The sequence below is a fragment of the Poecilia formosa genome, unplaced genomic scaffold (genome assembly GCF_000485575.1).
Source record: "Poecilia formosa unplaced genomic scaffold, Poecilia_formosa-5.1.2 Scaffold202, whole genome shotgun sequence".
Lineage (NCBI taxonomy): Eukaryota > Metazoa > Chordata > Actinopteri > Cyprinodontiformes > Poeciliidae > Poecilia > Poecilia formosa.
This window is the reverse complement of record NW_006800141.1, coordinates 92141-118239: the sequence shown is the minus strand read 5'-3', so window position 1 is coordinate 118239 and position 26099 is coordinate 92141. Positions and strand designations below refer to the sequence as shown.

The window sequence follows — 26099 nt, the reverse complement described above, 5'->3', positions numbered from 1 at the left end:
TTGCTATTACTTGTAAGCATGTTTAGTAGTGCAGGTATAGTTGTTGTTGAGTAATGTTGGACTACATTACCTGCTTTCTGCTACAAAAAAAACAAAACAAAACAAAACAAATCTGAGAATTGCTTGCATTTTAATTGGTTGAGCTTCCACAGCTGTGTGCATATTTATATTCCAAGCTTTCTAAGGAAGGCATAGCGATTAATCAAGATTAATGAGAGCACCAGAGTGTGGATAATGTGGTTATAAAATGTTAATCAATTGACATCACTATTGTTAATGAAATGTTACTTTTACTTAACATGAAAACAAATGAACAAAACTCTGCAAGCAAATCTACCAATCTGATTACTTACCCTAAACCTAACCCTTACCAGTTCATTCCTATCCCTAATCCTAGACTGAACACCTTAGTCTCACATCTAGCTCCTGACCAAAAAAACACACTTCTTCCTATGAGGCATGGGCTTTGGGCCCCATAAGGAGCAGTGTGTCCTCTCAATGTAGTATTTGTTGGAAAAATTGGCCTCGCAAGGTGTGAAATGTTAAAACACACACACACACACACACCCACACACACACACACAATGTACAAAATTTGACAGGGCATCTATCAAGGCCTTGTTGAGCCAAAAACCTGAGGAAGCTTTATCTAAATGAAGTCATTGACTAAAACTGTGGTAATGGGATCTGCTCCTGATTGGATAAGGAAATCGAACAGTGTTGGCTGAGTGGCCTACTTTCATGCAGGAAGAGTCATAGCTGAATTTGAGAGGGGGAAATGGAAAAGAAAACATACAGGAATAAATGGAGGATTAATGCAAAATATGTAATATTGTTTTGGGGTTCTTTGTCTTTTTTTTTTTTTTTTTTGCTATTTTAGCTTATGTATGTATTTTTATGCAGCACACAGTTTTGACATTTAGGATTAGACATGGACTTATACAGCTTATATATAGAAGAGCGTTCCCTGTCTCTAAGCTTACTGCACGCCGATTACGCTCCAAGCATCACCTGGCAGCAACTATTATTGATTTGACGTTGCATGCTGGGAGAAAAGATTGCTTTCAAAGGTCAGGGTTAATATGAAAAGGTCAGTGTGTTAAGTCTATTGTTTGTTTAATATTGAATAGTTGACTGCATGACTGCCGTGTAGGTGTGTGTATGTGCTAAATGAGGTCATTATCCAAATAATAAATATCCAAGGCATTTTTGGCTCACAGCAAACAATAACAAAATTTCAGCTGCCCAAACTAAAAGCTTGGGGTGCTACTGGTATGACATTTATTGATGGCTTTTGTATCTTTTTAAATCCTTTTGTCCTACTCTGATTTACTTTGCATAAGTTGCACCACCAAACTCGTGTAAGTGCATGTTTCTGTGCTTGCTTGGGAGTACCCTTAAAGCTTAACCATGACTTGTAGAGGATTTAAGATTTATGCAGGACAAATTTACAAACTGGCTGAGTAGGAAAAACATGGCTGCAACAACGTACACATAAAAATGAAATCAAGTAATGTGACAATATGTTGGCAGAGCAGATATAGAAAATCTCAAAGTGAAACAAACAGAGCCTCAATTTAGAGTCCCTGAAGATGAAATAAACAAGTTCACAAGTCACAGTACAGCAGCAGGCACAAAATAAATAAAAAAAATCTATATTCTGTGCTGTTTCTAAAGTAAATGGGTTGTATTAGTAGGAATTTTAGATCCAATCTGGAGTCCTAACAGTTACTGAATATCCACAATGCCGATAAGGAGAACAGGCAAATAAAGCACCATGTGCCTGCTAATTATTGGCAGAAAATGTAAAACCGTAAAAAATACAACGTCTGCCAAATTATAGTTGACCTTATATGGGTTGGAGTTTTTTGACTGAGTTTTGTTCAAGCTAAGATAAATGGTAGTTTCAAGAACTTCTTACAGTCTGTATTGCTCTGTTTGTAAAGTAACAAACCAAAAACCTAATAGCAATATTTTGTAACACTGAACTATGTCTATGGAGACATAGACTATATGAAGTCATAAAGACTTAATAGTCTATTCCATGTAGGTTAGCATTTCAGCTAACCTACAAGATCTTACCAGATCTCACATAAGCTTAAAATATAACATCAGACCAACAGAAACAGTTTTTGAATACCTTGCCACAGTGGGATCCATATTCTAATTAATTGAATATATACACACATGCATTCTTTTGCACTACTTGTTTAGAGACTTAGAATTGAGCATTAAGTCACAGCCGAGCATTACGAGGAGTCCATTCCCCTCATCCACTGTGTTAAACCAGAGTCAAGCACTGCAGTTTTTGTATTCAAATGCAGCACTGGAGTTTCATTTGTTGCAGAGGTCAACCTGTGACAGGGGATCAGTGTATGGCGGACAGAGGGCAGATTGATTCCACCTTCTTCTTTTTTTTTCTTTCCCTCCTCCACCAGATGTTTATCCCATTTAGTGTGACAGTCTAAGAGGTGAGCACTCTTGTGTGCACGTTCTGTCCATACGCCGCTTTACAAAGCTCCGGCCCTGACTGTGGCAGACTGAAGTTGATAGATTGCACTCAGCTATCTGTCACAGGCCAGAGAGAAGAGAAAAAGACAGGTCAGAGGAGACAGGGGGCTGCATTTTAATAGTGTCCCTAGGAGACAAACAACACAACAAAACCATATGGGATGGTCTGGCATTGGAAGCTGACACAAAGTGATGAGCTGCCAGTCTAGTTTGCTTTTCCTCATTAAAACGCACATTTTCTAAATGGTACTTTTGTAGTGAGAAATCCCTGTGATGCCCTATTGGTTGACAACTCCATGACAACTTCTTTCACACTTAAAAGAAATAATTTAAAGTTATTTTTGTCAAGCCAACTACTCTAAAGAAAGTTTTTGAATAAATTGATAAATGCACAACACAACAGAAGCAGGAGAAAACATGGTTAATGGAAGGTTTTCTTAAATGCCGTTAGAAAAAAAATATCCAATAGAACTCTATTAACCTTATCTATGATTAGATTCCTAATCATGTGCAAATGAATGCAAGCTTATGGTCATCAGAAAAGAAAAACAATTAATGGCTTGTCGTGGGCTTTGTGAAATGTTTTGAAGGATGTCCTTGTGCTGTTTTGTGGGTGTCCAGAGTTATCCTCTGAATTTGCAATCTTTACAAAATAGTTTGCAAACTGATAATGGAGTCACCAAAGGTTCGCTCTGTGCAGAATGAGCCACTCCACACATGCACATTTGATCTTGCTCATATGTGTATTTGCTCCCACACAACTAGGGAGATAGCCTCTTCAGCTTGCATGAACTCATAATCCCACAATGAGTTTTTTTTTTTTCTCTCTCTCTCTCTCTCTCTCTGTCTCTCTCTCTCTCTTATGCACACAAAAACTGAATGATCATCATGGTACTCCTACTCTTTTCATGCTGAGCAAAATCTCTTTATTATGTGGCTTAGATTAATGGTAACAAAACAAATTGATCTCAAATAGTGAGAATGTGTACAAAAACTCTCTAATCCGTCAAACTGATTCATGGCAATTAAGACTGCCGTGGCATGTCTCCGCATGAGCAAATGAAGTGTAATACTTCGTGTGTCCTTCAGTCTAACCCCACAGAAACATGCCCTCTCCTTGTGTACACATGAAGGCGTTTTGGCCCATTTTCTGCTGCTGCTTTTATGTGTTTTGAGTCTTTCTGTGTTTAGCTCTGTCTCAGAGAAGTGCAGTAAATGTTACTGAAGTGACTATGTGCTGATGGCAAGGTGCAGGTCCCATCAGTTCTGACATGAGAGGCAGATTAATGAAAGAGCTTTATTTAGCTCCTGCGAAGTCCCCCCTGTCTGACCCACTGTCATTCTACTCTTAAGGTTCAGAAATGGCATCTTGTTTCTTCCGTGGCCATTCAGAAGCAAACCACTGACCTGTTTCTTTCTTCTTCTTTTTTTTATTTTTTTTATTCAGAGGTCTGGCTGTAAGTGGCAAGCAGGTATGAACATTCTATGCATATTATTGGTCCGCTGCATTAAAACTTTTTGCTTTTATTTCTACGTAACCCCAAAGAGCCATGGCCTTTGCCATGCCCGTCTTGTAAAATGCATGTTAAACAACCTGACCAGCCTTCCCTGTCCCCCTGTGATGAATCTACTTTCCAACATGTCTTTTGAGCTGTGACCCAAAAAGTCAGACTATATGTTTGGGACTCACTGAAGAGCCTTGACCTTTCGTTTGGACAACAACCTTCCAATGTGTATTCAGTCTGTGTCTATATTCTGCACAGACTATGCACTCAAATATTCAATTGGCTACGTCCAAACCACTGAAGTTGGATGTAGCCAGAGCTTGACCCGATAGGTAGTCTATATGATGAGGGTGTGAAGTGGTACCATTCTACGCTGTTGCCTAAATCCCTGCTCATGCTGGTCAAGGTATTCCCTCTCTGCATTCATAATCATCACAGGCTACATTTTTAAGTTATGAATGTATGAATAAAAGGTTTGTTTCTGCCCTTCTCAATCTGCTTTGTTGAAAAAAAAAATATCCATATATACTTCTACCCCAGAAAAACATTTCACACTGTCTTGTGTTACAACCACAATTGTGAGTGCCTTTAAACAGAATTTTATTTGACTGGCTAACACAAAGTAGTACATAACTATGTGTAATTTAATTACAATGTAAAAGCAGCTTTTCTGTAAGAGGGGTCAGAGAAACATTGATTAGCAAACATAAAGATCATGAAGACCAAGAAACACAGCAGCTAACCATTGTTTGAAGAAAACTAACACTGCACTTCAGCCTGATCACACCATCATCCCCACAGTTATACATGGTGGTGGGAGCATTATGCTGTGGGGATGGTTTGTTTTGGTAGGAAAGGCAAACAGCTACTTGAATTGATGGGATGATGCATAGAGAAAAGTACAAAGTAATCTTGGGCGAAAACCTGTTAGAGGCTGAAAAAGACAGGCGTAGGTACACAATAACTCGAAACACACAGCTAACACTAGAATACATAGGTTTGGATGAAATTACATTAATCCATAAAAGTGGCTAATTCAAAGATCAGAGCTAAATTCAATTAAAAAGTTGTGCGACTCGAAAATAGCTATTCATAGATCTTCTGATTTGTTTGGAGCTTGTAGGATGTATAAAGAAGAAGAAAAAAAGTCCAGATCTTGTAGATACATGCCCCCCAAAGATTTGTTTGCAATTGTCATTATAATAAAAAGGGCTCTATAGATTTTTTAATCATGTGTCAATTCACTTTTAATTCACAATTATGTACTATTTTATGTTGATCTGAGACATAAAATCCAAATAAAATGTGTTGTAGCTAGTGGCTGAAATGTGAACAAAGGCTATGACAAATTATTTTGCCAGCACTCTAAATGACTTGTCACCAACTAAACTTTTTTTGTCTTCACACAAATATTATGGGTTATTTTTATTACTATTATTATCGTTATTTTATGTAGGTAATAAGCCACCGTGGCCCCAGAATTCAAATTTGAAACAAGACAGAACAAAAATGTGAAGGTTGAGGTATATCAGTCAAAGAGACATTGGTTAGGTATTTACAGGGGTCCAATGAATTTAGTGTCACTATAGTGCATAAAACACATTTAATCATACTCAACTCATCCATAGCTCAAGCTGGTGAGGCCACCAGTTGATCATGCTGTGAATTTGGTTCTGCAAGAGAGGAATGAAAATAGAAAGGGGGATGTTGCTCTCGCAGTGCTTAACTACACAGACGGGAAATTAGGCCAGAGTAAGAACAAGAGGCTCTCTGCGTTGTGTTTGGGCTCAGTGTTGGTATTAGGTGGAGTCTCTTGAGCTGAAGTAGGAAAGTGCTTCTGAGGCTTTGTTTGGATCATTTTCCAATGGCTGTGTAGGTGAACGACTGCAAATGGGTGTGCTATCATGCGGTTGTTTGTCTGTGTGCATTGTAATGGAGGATGTGTCACGGCAGAAGCACTATTGTTTCATGCTCCCCTCTGCTCTTCCTTCCTTCCTTTCTTTTCCCCTGGGTGGGGACAGCAAATAGGGACAGTCTTCCTCAACAGGCCTATGTGGAGATGGCCTGTGGAGGCCGGTGGGTGAAAAATAAGACTGCTAGGCTGTAAGAGGCCAACGAAGCAGCCAGCAGCACCAGGGGCCATGCTGTGCTGTGCCATGCTATGCCTCACTTTTGTGCCACTCCTCACCACACCATTAAAAATGACAAATGTTCCCATCAACTGCTTTCCCAGGTTAGCAACTGCCGCCTGGTGCTCCTGAAGCCCTGTGTCTGCCCTAGTTCATCAGTTTGCCACAACTGGAACAACCATTTATTATGTGGGAGTCATCTTTCATATACACCAGATTTGATTTCTATCATTGTAAGGTTATGAGTTGAATCACATAGGGACACACGTAAAAAAGAAAATGCTAAAAAAAAGGTGGTTGAAATTAACTGTACAAATATTTATATTCGTAATAAACAAACTCATAATTTCCCAAACAGACTCATTTCCAACGGTTTTCTTAAGGTTTCTGTGATAATTTCTACTCTTCAATAATACAAATTTAAAACATCAAAATTTAAAATAGACTATTGCAAAAATTTTTGGCACATTGAAATAAAATTTGGCACAGCGAGTGAACACGTTTAATCGTTGCACATTGGGTTTCAGATTTTGATCTCTAAAGTTTGTTTCCCCCTTTTCATCCAAAATGAAGTGACACATTTGTGACGGGAGTAGAGAAATAAAATTCTCAAGTGATTTATTAAAGAGATTATCATTGGTCATTGATATGTTGTGTTTTTCAAACATTTTCCTTACTTAGAAGGCATTTTTTAAATTTGTTTGTACATGACAAGGGAAGGGAAGATTTTTGCTTGCAAAAGTTTTTGGTATTTTGTTAAATAAGTTGTGTTTATTCCTTTATAAATAATTATAATCCTCTACAAAACATTGCACTGTATTATCAGTCAACCCCTGCGTTTTGAGTTGGCCTTCTTTTTATGCAACCCTTCAATTCCTCAATTAAAATTGTGGCAACTTGAATAGTTCAGAAGACTTTTTTTTTTTCTGAATATGTCATATGTTCCTTTGCAGAGGTCTTATACAGATTTTAGTGTTTTTAATCTTGAGACGGTTTTTGCCTCCAACCTTTGCTTTCTAAACATCTTTTCAGCGATGGCACCAGAGCACATCACTGCAGAATAACATTAAAGCAAACCTGGATGTCTTAATTAGGATCTCTTGATGCCCTGTAAAAAGAAAAAAAATGTTTTCAATAAAGTTTCTATGGTCTTCCACATCTCATCATTACCTTGTTTTTCTCAACAAAAAGCTTAAATTCAATCTTCATCAGTTCTTTCTCTATGGCTGGCATCTGCATTGTAATATAGAGTGTGATTGACAGATCCTTAGAAAAGCCCTTGGCTCCTGTTAGCTGGGGCATGTTTTAGAGGACTGAGGACTTACAAGACTTTTAATTAACACTCATTTATTATTTTCCAACTATGCTTGAAGCATGCGTTAGCCTTGATGTGCTCTGAGATGCTTGCATTATTTATGTTATAAATAATAAAAACCACTTCTGGATTGGCTTAAAAAGTAAATAGTGTTTCAGGTTTTAGCTTTAGCATTTTGTAATGAGGTGATGATTTTATCATTAGATTCTTCAGACCTTAAATGTGAAATACAGTGTCTTGCGAAAGTATTAAAGCTCTGTCACATTGCAACTACAAACTTTTATGTATTTTTGCTTAAAGCTGCAGAGAAGTGTAAAGCAAGGCTATGTTGTAAAAGTAACATTCCAAACTTTGAACATATCATAGTATTAAACCCATAATCTGAAAGCGGAAAAAGTCAGGTGCAGTTTAGGCTGTCCACCTAAGCAGTCTCTATCTGTGCCTGTTGTATCTCTGGATGAGCCGCAGAGATGCATAGGACAGACACCGGAAGAAAGCCACGGTTGGAAAAAAAAAACATACAGAGTCCCATTTGTAGTTTGCCAGAAGACAGGTGGAGGATATAATGTCTGAAAAAAAAATTCAGATGACACCAAATAAAATTGTTTGATCACTATCCAAAACACTTTGAGAGGAAGAAGAATAAAATATAACTCATCACTCAATGAACCAACTCTCTTGTGAAACACAATGGCAGGAACATCATCTGTGAAAATGGTTTCCCTTAACACGGACAGATAAAGTTGATCAGGTAGGGCAATCCTGGAAGAAAGTCTTTTTGAGTAAAGGTCTTGAGACTAAGGTGTTGGTTGAACTCAAAGGATAACATTAAAACAGATTTATAATGAAATGGTTTCAATCAAAGATTAATCTACTCTAAAGGTTACTAATGTCAAAGTCAAAGTCCAGATCTTGACTGCAGATCTTAGAGAAAAAAAAAAATTACATGTTTTTATATAATGGCTACATGGCCAGGCATTAATAATTTTATAAGATGGACCCAAAATATAAAGTTCTATCCCATTCATTAAGCTCGTAAAAAAAAAATAAAAAAAAAATAAAACAGGTGAAAATTATCTAGGCCAGTGTGCTGCAAAGAGACAGCATTGAAGTATTAGTAGCCTGAAGTAAAATCAGGCCTATTCAGGCTGAAGATTAACAACTCCATTCCAGTTCTTCAGCTCTGGGGACTTGAGGGGACATTTCTAGCTCAAGACAGGTGTATGATTCTGGGCTACAGGGCGGGAACTGCCTTTTCCTCTGTCGAGGCAGAGTCTGGTCCTCTGTGTCCCTGCAGGGAAAGACCCATTGTGCGGACCATCTGTTGCAACACACGCACACACAAAAAAGGGGGTAAGAGGTCTATGGTGAGAGGATGGGACTGATGTGCAATGCCTGTTAAATAGCATTAGGAGGTGAAGCTGAATTTGTCAGAGCTATTAGAGATGCAAATAGATCTGCACTTGTGTGAACTATGAGGAAGTTAAAAGAATAAGTCATTTTATAAGAGAGATTAATTTCCCAGATTAGGGATTTGTCAAGAGTAAGATAATATACAAATTTGAAATAAGAGTAGCATTTGCAGTGAAGGATCTTAAGCAGGCATCTATATGAAATACTTAAGGTGATAAGGTGCTTAGCATTTTATTCTGAGTTACTTTCAAGTGGCTGACTGAAAAACCACCCAATAGCCGATTTAACATGAGATGGAGTAACACCTGTCCACCAAGTGGGGGCGTCATGTCCCTGCAGTGCATCGGGGAGGGCCGATTCAAATAGGTCAAGGAAAAGTTTTGTGTTTTGACAATGCAAAGTAGGCGGAGCGGCGGCTTGGCCATTGGTTAGTGAGTTTCAGCTTCCAGTCGTTGATTGGTTCTGGCGCTCTAATGAGTCCGTGAGCATGCAACATCGGGTCTCCCCCCCTATAGCCACTCCTCGGACCCCCCCAACAACCTATCCTCCCCTCCCTCCCCGCCTCCCGATCTCCTCGCACCACCCCCCCGCCCCCCTCGGCCCCTATACTCCGCTTCTCCCCTTGCGCTGATTGTCACACATTGTTTACTACGGCTTGAAATGTGACTCACAACAGAGGCTGTCTGCTGGAGTACCGCTCTGACAAAGCGAAGGATTTCTTTTCTTGACGCGCGCCGTGCGTCTTGATTATTTTTTTTGGAGGGGACACAGGTTTGTGGAGACTAACCCTTCTGCCATGTCAGTGGATTTGCTTGCGCTTTTATCCGTCCTGGTCATCACGTCCTCTGCGATGGAAGGTAAATAATCAAGTCGGGATTTATATTAATGTGGAAAACGCTGCTTTTAAACAGGGCGCGTTGTGATGGTCTTTGGAGGGGGGGTGGGGGTGGGGGGAAGCGGGGTCGTCCTGGTCCTTCTGCTGGGCGACGCCTGCATCTCCCCGGCGTTCAGGGATGTCATACACGTGGGTCGCAGCGGATTGCTTTGGTTCTTCTCTCTTTATGTCGGGAACAGCATCTTCCCGCAGCGCTGAACGCCGCTGATACTTGTTTATGTGACTACATAAGTTTGCGTCATTTTAACTATATAGGCTTAATTGTCACGGTAAGCGTAGTAAGTGCCACATAGCTGTGATGTCTCTGTTTTTGTGCTTTCGCATATTATCCAAAGAGCAATTACTTTTTTCTCTTTTTTTTTCCCTCAGAGTGGCACAAAAGACACGAGGAACTCTATGGTTCCTTACACGTTTTCTCATAAAGAAAACTGATAATATATTATTAAGTAAATCCCCCGTGTGTAATTTTCTTGAATATACAGATGCTGAGACAAGCTCCCGTGGAGTCTGAATATAGTTCTAATGGGAAAACATGTGCAAAAAAATGTTCTTTTCCTTGTTTGCATCTTTGTTTTCTTCCTACTCTGAGACACTCATTTTTGCAGCTTCTTCTTCTTCAGTTGTACAGTAGCCAGCATCTCCTCAGTCAAACATGTTTTTCATTTCCTCTGTCTTACCTCATGGGACAGGACTCTGGGCTGTGTGGCCTCAGCAAGGATATCTGTTGGGTGGATGAAACCAGCTCCCTCCCATCGTGGCTGTGGAACTCTTTTCCTTCATGTTGTTTCCTCCCTTGTCAAACATGGACAGGAACACACTAGCTTCTGTTTATATCCACCTTCCTTATAAATGAGTTAGATCAGAATTAGTTTCCTCACACACAGGTTTTCTCTTTAATCATTCACTAGTTTGCTCCTGGATCCTCCCCAGCTCTGGGATGTGCTCTGTAATTTTGGCTTCAGCTTTCTTGTTTTTGCTCATCGCATTTTAACACATAGCTACAGATACCAAGGCAGGGGACCAAATTGCTACCTCTTCGGGAAGGGATACGTTTTGAGGTTGGGATGTTTACCCAACGTTAAATGACTGCAAACAGTTCAGAGATGAGAGGCTGAATGCGAGAGAAAAAAAAAAAAAAGTGAAATTTTACTGCTTACTAAAGAGGATGTAGGATGAAGATGAAACAGATGGGTATACGGAGATAGCCCCTGGGTTACCTCCCTATCAAAGATTAAAGTGATTTCCTTGTTTGGGTTGCTAATTGAAAGTGGGTGGCCCCACGGGAAGGTTAAAATCTTCGCTGATCCGAACTCCAAGCTGCTGCTGTTTTCCCCCCTAACCCCCCTTCTTTTTTTTTTCTAATACGCAAGAGAGAAAGTGGAGTCTCTGACCCCATTATCTCGGCCCATCCTGGCTCATATTGATCTCATTATGAATCCAAATCAGACGATGACAACACAAATTCATAGAACCATGTGTGTTTGCAAGTGCCTGAATACTTTTCCTGCTGCGGCCGTATGGATTGACGCTTGAAATAATTGATTTATCTAACCTCTATCTTCAGTCCCATTACTCAGATAAACAGCTAATGACAATATTAACAGGACAATCAAGTTTGGAATACAAATGACTGGAAATGAATAGTCTTAAGAGCTTTAATATGTTAATGACAATCAAGCGTATGAGTTAAAATTTGGTTAATGAGAAAGTTCGCTGTGGTAAAAATGTTGGGTGGGTACAAAGTGTTGTAAGCTTCCAGACATTTTTAAAGTGGAAAACCTTTCATATGTCCTAATTTCCCCCTACCAAAATTCAGTCGGTTACAGTGTTTGTCACTAGGTTTTCCATTCGACTCTGGGCTTCTTCTTTCCCATCATGGTGCTGCATAGATTGGTCTTCAGACAGCAGCAACAGAAGTCATTCTCCTCCGCTCGGAGAGTCATCGCTTATTTCTGTTTGCCCTTAAACCAATTAGGCTTAGATAAACCCGCTCATTTAACAGCCCAGAACTGGGTGGTGGAGAGAGAGGGGGAGGAGGAGGAGGAACTGAGGGAAGGGGGGATTAATCATAGCGGCTGGAAGATAGGCAGGGACAGAGGGAGACGAAAAGATGACAGAGGCAGAAGAGGAGAGGTCAAAGGAAAACAGTATGCATGTCTCACAAATGGGAAGACTGGAACAGAAAAAAAGGCAAAAGAAGTTTAAATAAAAGAAAGAGTTATATGTTGACAGTACATGCCTAAGCCAGGCTACTCCTTTGATGCAAAACACTGTCTGTTCTTAATAAGAGCCGGATTTGAATGTGTTCGCGGTGCTTTGTAAACAGTCCCACAGGATGATGTGTACACGTATTACGGAGGTGTAATGCTTTATCCTTAGAGGATGCAACGGAGAACACAACAGTTTCCTGAATAAATAATATTGTATAGATTTATCAGGTGTCTTATTATCTTAAGGAGATTCTTGTCCTCTTGATCTGTTGTTTTGAACTTGCTTTGCGGAAATAACGATGTATATCATGTAGCTTTTCTACTATTTCAGAGCTATGAATGTCTTGAAATGTTGACATTAGTAAATTACATCAGACACTTTTGAAGTATCCACTTCGTGGAATTGCTCTAAACTGTCTTTTTCCCTTGTTTTGCAAAGTAATGACCTCAAGAAAACACTTCCCGCCAGGGTTAGGATTGTGTCTCACAACAATATGTCAGCTGTTTAGAGTGTTGTGTGCCTTTTGAATTCAGAAGAGTGTTAGCAGAGAACATTAAACGTACCAGCACTGTTTCTGACACAGTGAACATGGACTAAGGGGAACTTCTCCTGTTGTCATTAAAGTAACTCTAAGGGAAAATAAAGGAGGATACTGTTGCCCTGTTAAAATGGAAAATGCAACATACAATTTAATCTGAACCCGGAAAGAATTAATATCAACAACAGTTACAGTAATTAGTGGGCACAAGAAGAAATTGTTCTTTTTTTGGCATTCTATACCGTGGTGATATTGGAACCAGTCGTTTACTGAAAAAGACGGCTGTGATTCATATTGTAAAAGGTGTAGAGGACTGTCCATTATTGTCCTGAAATAAAACGGCATCTTCCTCTCTGAAGGCCAATTTGCTATCCATAAAAACTGACAGATTATACTGCATTTTGTTTTCTGTTTGTTTGAGGGGGTTTTTGACCCTGGTTTTGTTACTGCGTGGGAGCTGGCTGCAGGCAGGGAGTGAGTAGGTATGGGTTTCCAGGTATAGCAGAGACGAGCAGAGTAATAAAGCTGCAGCTTATTGCATTCTGTCACTTCTGTCTTTGCTCTTCAAACGTGGTACTAGTAGTATACCCAAAAAGACCATTGCACATATTTTCTAATTGTACGCGAGTCAAAATTTCATCAGATAGCGTACATTAACAGCATCAAGATTAAAGAAAAGTAAATAAGTGTGCCTACGCTGGTACACAAATAGTGGACCAAGATGTGATCGACATTCTAATTAGCATATGATGTAATAAACTGCTTAAATTCTAATTTTATTTCACAAAAACACGGACATCAATGAATTCATGCTGTATTTGGAGTGAAGTGATTCAGTTTTAGCACATGATCTGAATGTAGGACTAGTTCTTGTTAACGGGGAACTTGTTAACTTGTTATTTCAGACTGATGCGTGTTCAGTGAGGGCAGATAATGACAGATTTTCAATCAAGTCATCAGTGGAGGATGGCATCCTATCCACGCTATCAGTTTTGTAAAAAAAAGATTCATTTTATTGTTATTTTATTTATTTTTTTTTTACATTACTCTCATCTACAGAAGAGTGAAATCAAATAATCTGTATGCATGAAATTTACTATATGCTATTTTTGTTCTGGTTTAGAAATAATTTGTTAATTGTTTTCTGTATACTATTTGCCTGTTAGTTTTCTGTATTTCTCCCAAATCAAATCACATGCACACACACCTAACTGGACCAATAATTTAATGCTCTTAATATTTATACTTTCTTCTCACCTTTAAAAAAAAACAAAAGGTGAGAACAGAAAATCATGCTGGGCTGCAAGCCACATTTGTGAAAAATCTGTTATTTGTGGTAGTACGTTTTCTTGCCTTGTATGGGTGTTGCATGTTTTATCAGGCTTCGGTGCGCCCCGCTTTTTTATCCCACTTTTGTAATTTCATTGTGTCAGCTGAGGTTGCACAAATGTAGAGTTGCCTTGTGAGGCTGGTGTAGTTAGAAGCTCAGCTTCTCAATGTGTATCTCGTACGTGTTCACCAGCTGCACAGGGGACACAGCAAAAAAAAAAAATAAATAAATAAATAAATAAATAAAAAGGAGAACCAATGAGTCTCCTAGGAATGTGAAAGCAAAACTGTTCCTTTACGGCAGTCTGTCATTTCCAAACTGATGTAAGAATGACGAATGAAAAATAAAGCTGGAGCCTAGTCCTCTGGCTGGACAAAGTATGCAGCTGAAAAGACGTGAAGAATTACCTGTTATGTGCTCACATGAGGGTATTTTAGCCATAGGCACTACTGCTAACTTGGGACCACCTGAAGTAAAATTCAATTCTTCTCTCAGTTTGTACTACAGTGGGTGTTCATGTGTCGCCAGTGTGGTGCTACAACTATTACGGCTGAATTGGCCAGCAGACATGCCCTCATCTCATAATAGGGGGTCTATTTTGCCCACAGTGGAGCAACTACTTGGTGTTAAGGCACACTTAGACAGCCCAGCCAGTCAGCTATGATGACCCTAGTGCCAACACTTGCCAGCATTTGGTATGCCTGCAGTGCTGTAAATATGTTGCAGTCATACATGCGCGCAGTGATCTGTGTGTAGTTTTCTTTTATACACGGCTGTATACCGCAAACTCTCTCACAGTTTATTCGATCACTGCTTTCTCACCCCTTTTGTTTGCCTCTTCCTCTTTCACTTACATGCACACATATGCAAACACACCCCCACATATCACATATAAACACATAGCGAGTCTCCCTCGGAGCTCACCTTACCCCAGAGACATCTGAGCCTTGGGAGGGCCAGATGGTGGATACAGACTGGGAGCTTTTGCGTGTGCACTTTGTTTTTTTGTTTTTTTTTGTAGCCCCCCTAGCGTGAAAGTGAGCAGTATCAAGGGAAAAGAACAGAGCTCTCGGCGTGCCAAATCGAATGCGTGTTTGTTCTTTTCTGCGCAGACCTTTTCCTCACATGCTGATATCTCGTGTTGTTTACCACGTCGTTAGCCTTCGTCTTCCAGACATTCCTCTGTCCAGAGATTTGCCACAGAGATGCTATCAACGGTGTTAGGTTCCACCTGCCACACTCTGTGCCCCACGCTTATCAGAGCAGGTGGCAGACTGCGGGATGAGTACTGATGCCTTATCTGTCCAATCATCGGGGGATAAGCAGACCTACTGCATCAGCAACATACATAACATATTAGAGCGCAGGAGTGGAAGCGGCGACGCTTGTGACACAGTTCAACCTCAAACTGTGTGAGTCATCTGTTTGCTGCAAAAGCCAGTTCCATCATTTTTTTTTTTTTATGAACGCAACACACACACACGCAGACACACACGGTGCGAAGGCTTGATACGCACAGGAGCAGAAACTAAGAGATAACCCTCCAAGCTGCGCATTGTGGAAAATAGAAACGCTAGTCACTGATTGGCCGCAGTGACCCGGCTAACCCCACTACCCAAGGATGGAGGTGTGAAAAATGTACTTTTTCTCTTTCTTTTTCATGCTTCCAAGCTTTTCTTTCTCTCCATTATCACCTTTCCTGGTGATTGGGTGACAGTTGTTCAATCAGCAGGAAAGGGAAGCGGCTACTATATTTGTTGAATCGAGAGGTGAGAAAAGAAACGATTGATTATTGAGTGTTTTTTCCCACTGTTCCCAAAGTCTAGTTTTAGATGATTCTATGCTCACAACCCCATTTCACCCTCTCTTTTTCCATCCTATGGTTCCTTATGCACCTCCTTCCCCCCATGCACTCCAACCCTTCAGTCACCAGCTCCGAGCAGGTTGGGTTTACAAGAACCTTTTGTTTATGCTTTATAAATGTTCTCGCTTGCCTGTTATATTGCTTTTGACAGTATGTGAAGTGAAAGGAGAGGGATTCATAGTTTTTAAAAGTGTTTTTTTTTAATTGTACAAAAAACTTTAAGGGGTTAGTGAGACAATTTCTAGACATTTTAGTTGCAAATTCACCTCACCCCAATTTCTTCCACCAAATCTACACACAGCTGATCCCATTTCCATTATCTCTCTCTCTCTCTCTCTCTCTCTCTCTCTGTGTGTGTGTCTCTCTTTCTTTCCCTCCCACCCTCCTTCACCTGCTACATTTTTATGTTTAAAAACAGATGCATGGTTTGAACTATTGCTGGGAACACTACAAGGAAGAAAAGTGAAACATGAGCCTTTTCTTGGGGAAAAAAAAAAAAAAAAGATGTAATAAGCACAGCATTGGCAGAAACAGGAAGCGGGGTAAAGAGATGGTTGGGGTTCTGGGATTCTAGGAACAAAGAGATTCTTTTATGATTGTCATTTGAAATGTATTTTTGAGTTGGGCACACGGTGATTTAATATAACTTTTAGTGCCGAGGCTTAAGGGCATATTTAAGTAGGCTGGTCAGTCATTGAGTGATGAGAGAGTAAAGGAAAGAAAGGTGCAAGTCTTCTAAATGTATGTTAACTCACTCTGCGTTTTTGATAACTACACAGCATACTGTTTGAACTAGTCCCTTGTCTTTCAAGTATACATGTGCAATGTTTTAGATTCCCTCTGTACGGACAGAAGCGTGCGGTACAGTTTGCAATGTAAAGTGAATTAGCAGCTCACAGGATGCTGCGTCTGAATGCTCGGAGGAATTAACGGTAGAACGTTAATAGGGCTGAAATTATAGGCGGTGGTGGAAGCTGTTCCACTTCTGATTAAATAAAACGCGGCTCCTCCACAGGCTGTTTCTCACTGGGACTAAAACACGCACGCCGCGTGCACGCACGCGAATGTGAATGTGTACAACCTCTACACTCGCAGTCATACATATACAGAGCTCTGGTGTGCAGAAAGGAAATGAGCAGAGATGGGAAGCTAAGGGCCTGGGCTTGGAGCCTGTCCCATTATTAATGAGTAAGTACCAGCCCCTCATCCAGGTTCGGGACATGTGGGCATATTTCACCACTCTGCTGCCCTTCTCCTCTCCATAAATGTAATCACTTATTAAACACGGGTCTCTTAGCAAGAGCGTAGCAGAGAAATTGTGTATGAATACTTGTGTCTCTATGTGTGGGTTGCTTGTGTTGGTGTGAGAGAGGAAAAGTGCAGCGGAGAAAAATGAAGTGCCTTCGCGGCGCTGCAAAATGGAATGCCAGCTTCCAAGAGAGACACTGATGGGCCAATAAGTAGCAATGGTGGGAGGACAGTTCTCACCCTGTGTAACACTGAATCCCTCTGCCAGGCAAATTTCCACCTGCCCTGTGCTGTCCACTTCTGTAACTGGATAAGAAGAGCATTTGTGGAGATAATTAATTATTGATTTGAAGCACAGAGGGTAATGGGAAATAAGTGGACAGTATCTCAATCCACTGGGGGTGGCTGGAGTACGTCTTTAAAAACTTATGTTTTAAAGAGACTTTTCTTGAAAACTTCAAGACGGCCTAATCAGATTACTTTATTCAGGTTTACCATTGTGTTCTTGTTTTATAAGGTAACAAATATTGCTTCCATGTCAATCCATCCTAAGCCAACCTTTTTCACACTTTTGGCAGCTGATTGGCAGTGCAGTCCACAAGTGGCAGCACAATGTTTCTCTCTGTTTCATACATTATTCCTAAACAGGACATTAGACCAAAAGATTGATATGAACAATTGTTTTTTGTGGTTTTGAAATAAACTAAACAGACCAGAATGAATTATGGAGACCTTGATACATCTTTAGTTCAAATTAAACTTTGATTATACTCTGATTTAAAAAAAAAAAAAAGATTACAATGTCAGAGGAAACACAAACAAAGCCAGAGCTGATTTTATTACATATACAGATGGCATCTAAGTAAATTGGAATGTTAGTGAAAAATTAACTTATCTTGGTAATTTAATTCAAATTGTGAAACTCATTTAAATTCAGTACATGTGATTGTCAAATCAAAGTGTTTTGTTTTTTTTTTTTTTTTTCTGCCAATATTCTTTTTCTGCTTTACAACTCATGAAAATCCATAATTCAGTTTCTTAAAAAATATAAAACTACATCAAGCTGAAAAATCTGCATGCCCATGTACTTTAGGGTATATGCACTCAGTTAATTGGGATTCCTTTTGGTTTAATTACTGCATCAATGTTGTGGGATCTTTATAGAGCTTATCAGCAGTGGGAAGACACTTCTGACACCAATAGTTCAGACAAAAAGAAGGTGACAGACAGTGATTGTCCATATTATGGATAGGTCTGCATGGATGCCAGGGACCCTTGTGAATCTGCCCTGCACTCTTTAATTGGCTTTGCTTCACAATCTTTAAAACATTTTTGTAGACTTTTGTTACCTCTGTACCTTATTTCTGTAATTTTGCTTTTTCTCTTCTGTTCAATTTTCCTTTAACATGCTTGGATGAACCACATTTTTGTATAAAAAAATCATTTGTTAATGATTTGTGAAAAAAAAAAAAGAGAAACTAAAACTTTCAGTTTAGCCTTTAGCTATAATTATGAAAATGTCCAATAACAAATGAAATGATCAAACTATGCCATTCACCTTTTGAATGGAATAACTGAAACAACTTCACTTTTCAATAATTTGCACTACTTCAAAGGCTAATTCATTTCAATTTTATTTTAATTTTTTTATTATAAACCCAGTAAATTCCAGTTCAATCCAAATAAATAATGAGAATCAGACCTATGTATGTATATACAGTGCAGTCACTAGGGTTTTTTTTTTTTTGTCCAAGAGCAAAAAAAGACTAGGATTTATTTTAGAAGAAAAAGTATAGACGATGAGGGATAGAGAGAGCGATAAGGATAAACCATCATGACTTCAATCTTATACGTGCTAATTAGGAGGTTCTTGTGGGTAACCCTTAAGCACATGCAGCCCTGCAGAGAGTGCATTCCTCTGAGAGTACCTGTCCTTGGATTTCTATGAGGAAAGGGACTCTACTATATTTATATGTAAAAAAACTGAAATGATTTAAAGAAACTTGCTCAGTGCTTTAAATCAGTGTTGATTGTGTATTTTCCTTTTTGTGAGAATTGCTAAAGCACCATTCTCACTCAAAGAAACCTCTTCTGCATTTACGCTCACAGAACACTGGGATATTTACAGCACTTCCTAATTCTTCTCTTCCTCATCGCTTGCCGTTTCTCCCAAGGCTGAGCATTTGAAGAGGGTCACTCCTGATCCGAACTTTCACACACCATTTGAAACCCACTGTGTGGATTGACAGATGACGCTTGGCGAGGACTCGGGCCGTTTTCCGTAAGCTATAGGAGAAATGAACTGTGTCTGCACACTGTCCGCATATGTGACACACAGTCGGGTATTTTTAAATAAGGTAAAGTTTAATGAACAGATGTGCTCGTTTTTCCTCTGCGGCCATGTAGCTACGTGCTGATGACATGCCAAAATGATAAACGCTCCCACTAAGCTGAGCTGAATGTAATTGTACAGCCGTTTTCCAGATGTTTTACAACTGGGCCGTGGCAGCTTTAGAGAGAGTTCAGTTGATATCAAGAAATGTATATCTGCGATACGGAGAGCAGAAAACGAGTAGGTTAATCGAAATCTCTAAATTCACAGTGTAACTGCACAGCACAACTTTACTAGAGGCACCGAAAATAGTCCGTGATTTGTAAAGACTTAAATTGACGACTTGTGTGAGATAACTGCATGTTCTAACATGGTTTTAAAATGGTTTAAAATTTTATTTGAGTCTGTGGTGTTCGCTGCATAACAAGTTTAGCACAGTGGCACTCTATGGTGCAGACCAGATCCCTGAAATTTGACTAGCAGCTACCTCAAATCTTTCAAACAGTTTCTGTCACATCTTATTGGCCACCGACGTAAGCCCCCATGTCACGATGCCCTTCATAAATGTTGTCTGTCGCGCTTCGTTGATCTGTTTAATCAGAAATACTGCCCAACCTAGGTAAGACACGGCAAGCGTGTCATTTTATGGCTATGTAATTGACTAGGCGCATGATTATGTGCTAACTCTCTGAATAATGTGTGTTGATCATTGTCATTTTGCTGAAATCTATTTTTGTCACTTTCGATTCATTTTGTGAGGACATTATAAACAAAACTGAACTGGTTTGTGCTTGGAAGTTCTTGGAGATCTCACTAACACACACACACACACACACACACACATATATATATATATATATATATATATATATACAGAATTACAGTTAACATCAAGAGTGCAACCTGCTTTCTTTCAGACTTTTATTCTTGAGGCCAAACTAATTATATTCCCCCCTCACTTCATTTTTAGATGGATGCACACTATAGTGACATTACAATAACAAGGCTACATTTATTTCATTGGGATTTTATCTGACCGAGTAACACAAAGTAGCACATTTTGATGTGTTAAAAGGAAAATGATACATGGTTTTTAGCATTTATTAACAAATAAAAATCGAATTCACCTAAAGAAAAATATTCCTTCAAAAACATTGTATTTAGTAACAACTTTAGTCGCTGCAGATTAGGCATCTGCTTCAAAGTCATCCATTAGCTGTACAACCATACTTCATATAACGCTCAGACTATGCAACACAACAGGGGCCGCTGCTGCTTCCCATTGAATCTGCATTCAAAGTCAATACTGGGGTTCAACTGGCATAACTTTTTGTTATTGCTGGAGCTCGAATGGGATGAAAGATCAATGCATAAAGTGATTATTTGTTAGAACAGCCGAGTGAAAAACAAAACAAAAAAAAAAAATCTAGACCTAAATCCAAATTAGAACCTATGGCAAGACTAGAACATTGATTTTCACAGATTCTATCCATCCACTCTAAGCTTGAGCTGTTTTGCAAAACTATTAGAGACATAAACTAAAATGGTAATTATATCCCTGAACTGATTCAGTGGAGCTGAATGCAAATGTTCACAAACATTTTCAAATAAGAAAAAAAAATAAATAAATAAATAAAAAAAATTGAAACCTGTGTATTCATTTTTGTTTCTTTGTGTTGATCTATCGCAAAGAAAAATTTCCTGAATGTCAGAAGATGTGTAAAATTTCAAAATACCTTTAGCAATTTAGCAAACAGGTGACAACATTTTTATGTCTTAACACTACTATGATTTTTAGGCTCCTTTGGGTTGTTGCTTTCTTTTTTTTTCCCCTTTTGAATAGTGAGACATATTTTTGGCATTCTGAGCTTTTGTACTACGGTTTCTTTGGAAATCGTGGTTACTTTTGTTCACAAAACTGACTCAGTCTACCGATTACATCATCTCTTACAGTTAATGACTTATTTCTTTGTAAGTGAATTACAAAGACAAATCGTCTTTATTGTTAAAAAATAATCCATGCTTATTTTGTTTTCGAGGTATAAAAGACTAAACCTTTTTTCCACCCTGAAATGCCTTTGGTTTCTCACAGAATTTTGTTTTTTTTTGTCCTATTTATTTATATGGTACATCTGAAATGCACATTGGACTACTGGAAATACTCAAAGTGGAAAAAGGAGGTAGATGTGTAAAGCACCTATCATGTGATGGTTATCACTCATGACAAGGTCACCGTGTACGTCTGTGTGTGTGTCTTTACGTATGCTTGCATGAGTGAATTCATCGTCTGGAAAGAAGGGGAAAAAATCTGTCAGTCTGCTTTTAAAAGTCTTTTAGACACCTGTCAATGATTTCCTGAGAGAGGATCCCTTCTCTCAGCTGTTATTGATAGACAGGAATTTAGAAGGAGAGTGGCGAGCGCTTGCATTTTTGGACTCCTGTTTCCAATCTATTTTGATGTTTGGGTAATGCTTTGAGAATCTGTTGGTGTCTCTTTCATAAACATCCTTCAATAGTTTCTAAAATGAAAGCAGTGTGACAAATGGTCAGATGGATGAATTGTGCTTCTTAAACGTGGAAAAGATAAAAAGCAAACAAGCGGCCTCCATCTGTCTCTTTTCTCCTGGCCCCTATGATTGATTGCGCCTTGTCCAAGACATATGAGCGTTTCGATCATATCATGGATCACAGCGCAGGGAGGGAATGACACGTGTCGTAAGTGTTTTTTTTTTTTTGTTTTGTTTTTTTTTGTTTATTTTAGAGGCAAGCATGCATCTGATGGATTTGCTCTGTCTGATGCATATTAGGATGATTTGTCATCACTCACGGTTTTTTTTTTTGTTTTTTTTTTTTCAAAAGGAAAGGATTTATCTTTAACCATTGTTGCCACATCAAGGATATATGGTTTTTATTCAGGACAATAAATGGCAATATAAACATAGGGCCACATATTGGAGTCTTGCTCTGGAAGTATGGGTCATATTTATAGGAGCTGTGTGAAATTCACTTGGGGTCCATGAATATTCTTTCCAGACCCAGAATAATTAAAATTACTGAGGCGCCTCGCTGGGTGACAGTAGGGATGTGTAATATGGCATAAAATTCACGTCACTATATATTGTGATGGGTGGCGGTAACAATATATATTATTACAATGTAATTTGTATAAAACTTAAAATAGAAACAAAACAAATCATATACTAATTGAGTGGAATGTATGCATGTGTATGTGTAAAAACTCATTTAGCACTCGTTTTTGTGGATGCTATTTGTATGCCATGTTTGTAACTGTTTTGTTTTATATTGCTGCCTATCGTTGCCAGGTCTCCCTTAAAAATCTCATTTTGGGGAGGTGGTGTGGTGGCGTAAGGGTTTAGCGCAACTCACATAAGGTGGCCTTGGTCCTCGATGTGGCTGTCGCAGGTTTGATCCACGGCCTACTTAAATCAAATGAAAAATATACATCTAGAAACACAATAACTTTAATGTAATGGATATCTGCGTCAAATCCTGCTTTTTATTCCCAGAAATTTGTAGTTGGCTGCATTGTTGGTATTCAATCGGTCGTAGTCTTGGTCTTGGAAGGACTGACTTTGGACTTGACCTCCGAGGCTGCAGTCTTGGTCTTGGCCTGAAAAGAACCAGTCTTGACACCATACCTGGAAGGCACCTGGATGGTTGGAGCAACATATTCTCCCATCCAAGCAATATCTTATTTCAGACAATACCAAGCAACATTCTGCACATGTTGCAACAGTGTGGTTTTGTAGTAAAGGAGTGTGAGTATTAAACTTCATTCAGTACACTCAAACACATTCAGTAGTTTCCTGAAGTCATTCTCTTGTTTATTTCGATCTATTCTTTGCCACGCTGTGATGTTGAAAAATAAAATTGAGTTTCGTCTTAAGAACTAGATGTTTTCCTGCAAAGAGTAGATTTGGGTCTCTTAACCCTACTCCTTAGATTAAAGCTACAGGAGACTGTCATCACATGTAAAACACTGCCAGTTCTTTCTGGGAAATTCCTTCAGCTTCTTCGGTGTTGTTGTCAGGCTCTTGGCAGCCTTCCTCACTTGTTTCTACCCCATTTTTTTCACCCGTGTTAGAGAGACATTTAATCTCCACATTTCCCTGTTGTCTCATATTTTCTTCATTTGTTGGTGACTGCCTCTTGTCCAATGGTGTTTATTCAGTTCAGTTTAATTAATTTTGAAAAAAAACTTATTTAATCCTAAAGGGAAGTATCTCTGTAACTCAAAGTATTTGCATTTGTTTTTAGTTGTTGCAACCAGATTTTTTTTGCAGTATTTCTTGTGAGTTGTTTAGTGCTTTTTTTAACTTAAAATGTAAAAAAAAATCCTCATTCAAACAATGGGGTGTAGAGGTTTATGAAACACTGTTGAATACAATAATATATAGGTTCCCTTGTGTTGCAGTGAAATGTGATTAGCATTGTGATCATTTCTTACTTTGCCTTTCAACAAAGATCAGCACATTGTAAATTGTCAGATAATTGCGAATAATCAGCTAATGGATCAGTGTCAGGATAAATAGGGGAACTTGCCGCTGTAAAAATCTTCAGTTTGCTATTACGAAGCTAAACTTAATTGCTTTTTAAAACTCTTAAAAGGTGTGTATATGCTTCTCCTGAACTTTCAAAATGCAATGCATGTAGCAGTTGCTGCTTTGAGTTGAGATACAAGACACAAGCAAGCTGATCAGGTCTGTTGGGAGAAGATGGAGGAAATTGCTTGGAGCAGGAATGCGCTTGACATGGTCATTTTGGTTTGTGTAGGAAGTGCTGGTGTGCTAGTGTGTCTGTCTGTGTTTTCTAAAGCTTTGTTCAGTCAGCAATAGAAAAAAAAAAGAAAAAAAAACGAAATATGATATGAATATCCTCTCCATTCTTTCATGAAAGTACCTGAAAATACCCCTGAAAGGGTCCCATTTAGGCTCACTCCCAGACAATACAGTACAATGCCCTTGATGACAGGCTAACTGGGGAGGAAATAGCCCTTCTAGGGCCAACATAATAGTGGCATATTCTGGTAGCCACAGGAGGGAATTTATGGTAGCAAATAGTCTTTTTCTAACATGCAATGGAGCAGTGTACCTCTTGTATTTGTGTTTCTGTATGTGGTGTGTGATTGTGACACGGCGACCTTTGTTGCTGTATGTGGACCACATTCTGCTATGTGCTAGATGTGTGAATTGGAGCTTTTCCTAGCCTGTCAATCAGACGGAGAGATCATTAGAGGTGTCACAGTCGAGTCTCTCATCTTTCTAATCAGCTGTCACACCAACAACGCCTAACATCTACATGCGTCTGTTCTTGTCTGGCAACCTCAAGATCATGTGATGAAGCTGATCAGTGGAAGGGAAAACTTAAAATACCTTTAGAAATGTGCCGCAGTGGCTTATGTCAAAGCTGGAATCCTTCGGTCCTCTTTTCTCTGTGATATTCCACTGAACAGGAGATGACTCCATCCTGGACTCCATATGGACCTCATGTTGAATCCACTCTGCTCCCTAAGAGAGAAGGGATAGCAATTAGCACTACATTTGCTGATGATGGCATCAAACCAGAGACCTGTCACCTCTACTTCACAGCTCTGTCTTTGAAGACATGTATGTGTATGTGTGCACGCTTGGGGATCAGCATTCTTGAAAAGAGGGGGTAGAATCATATCACGGCACCTGCTACACAGCAGGTGGTGGGAGTGCCTTACTACGATTGTGTGTACTTGCGTGTGTGTGTGTGTGTGTGTGTGTGTGTGCGCGCATGTGGTTGCATTAAAAAAAAATGGGGGAAGGGGGTATTGAGGGGTATTGGCACATTGCATGTGATCAGAGGCAAAGCGACATCTAAATGCATGCGATTACTCTCAATCAATGTTACCACAGATCGTTTTGGGTATGCTAATGTATTCTAAAATGCTAATGTGTTTCAGTGGCAAAACCCTAACTTGTATTATCTCAGTGAATGAGCAATGGTGCACGCAGTGACAATGAGATGGAAATCTGCACGATATGTGTCATAAAGTATCTTGGGACAAATGAATTGTTGTACACACAGCGACAAAGAAATTGCCCTGCACAACCATATGAATTATTTTGGTAGTAACTATTGCATCCCATTTGGTAATTACTTGACACGTCCATTTTGAAGTTTCCTTCACATGTCCGCTAAAATACTGATGTCACAATGATTTTATTGGCCCAAGGATTACAAAATCTCTGCTTTCCTCTTTTATAGGAAGGCTGATCTGCATTCACCCATGAAAAATTATACAAAAAAAAATAGTTTAAATAATTTTTCACAACTTGTTGACTAATCATTTTGCTTATCATTGGTAAAGAAAATAATTCATTTACAGGTAAGCACACAAATTCATGGTGAATTCTATGATGGTCATTGGACAAGGTCATTGGACAAGGTCAAGCTGCTGCAAAGGTTCCCCAAACCATGTTACTCATAGTTGTGTAATTCATAGAGGGTATGGGGTTATTTTCCTAAAATGGAAAATTAAGTTCATCCCAAACATGTCCTGTGTTCTTGTTTCCTTTTTTAACTAATCTTATCAAAAAATATTATTCCAGAAGTCCTGGACTATGTCTATGACCTTTTAGACTGATTCTAGTATGTCCTTTCCGTTTTCTTTGAGAGGAAACAGTTCCGTCTTGCATGCCTCGCTTTAAAGCTACACTTGTGCGTTCTCATTCTGATTGTACTTTACTGTCCGCATGTTTTGAAGTTGATGCAGAGTACTTCAAGATTTGGGAAGAAGGATTGGTCTTTTTTTTATTAC

At 39.1% G+C, this 26099-nt stretch overlaps 1 protein-coding gene across 1 annotated transcript in view; it reads left to right on the top strand.

Annotated features, from left to right (window-relative positions):
* Positions 1–9420: 9420 nt before the first annotated feature.
* The window catches only part of LOC103148279 (ephrin type-B receptor 1-like), a gene marked incomplete at its 3' end in the record, with an annotated part of 80776 nt that continues 64097 nt past the window's right edge, over positions 9421–26099 (top strand). Inside the window, exon 1 of the mRNA XM_007566967.2 lies at positions 9421–9730. Coding sequence (XP_007567029.2) covers positions 9670–9730 — 61 coding nt within the window. The remainder of the gene's footprint in view (positions 9731–26099) is intronic.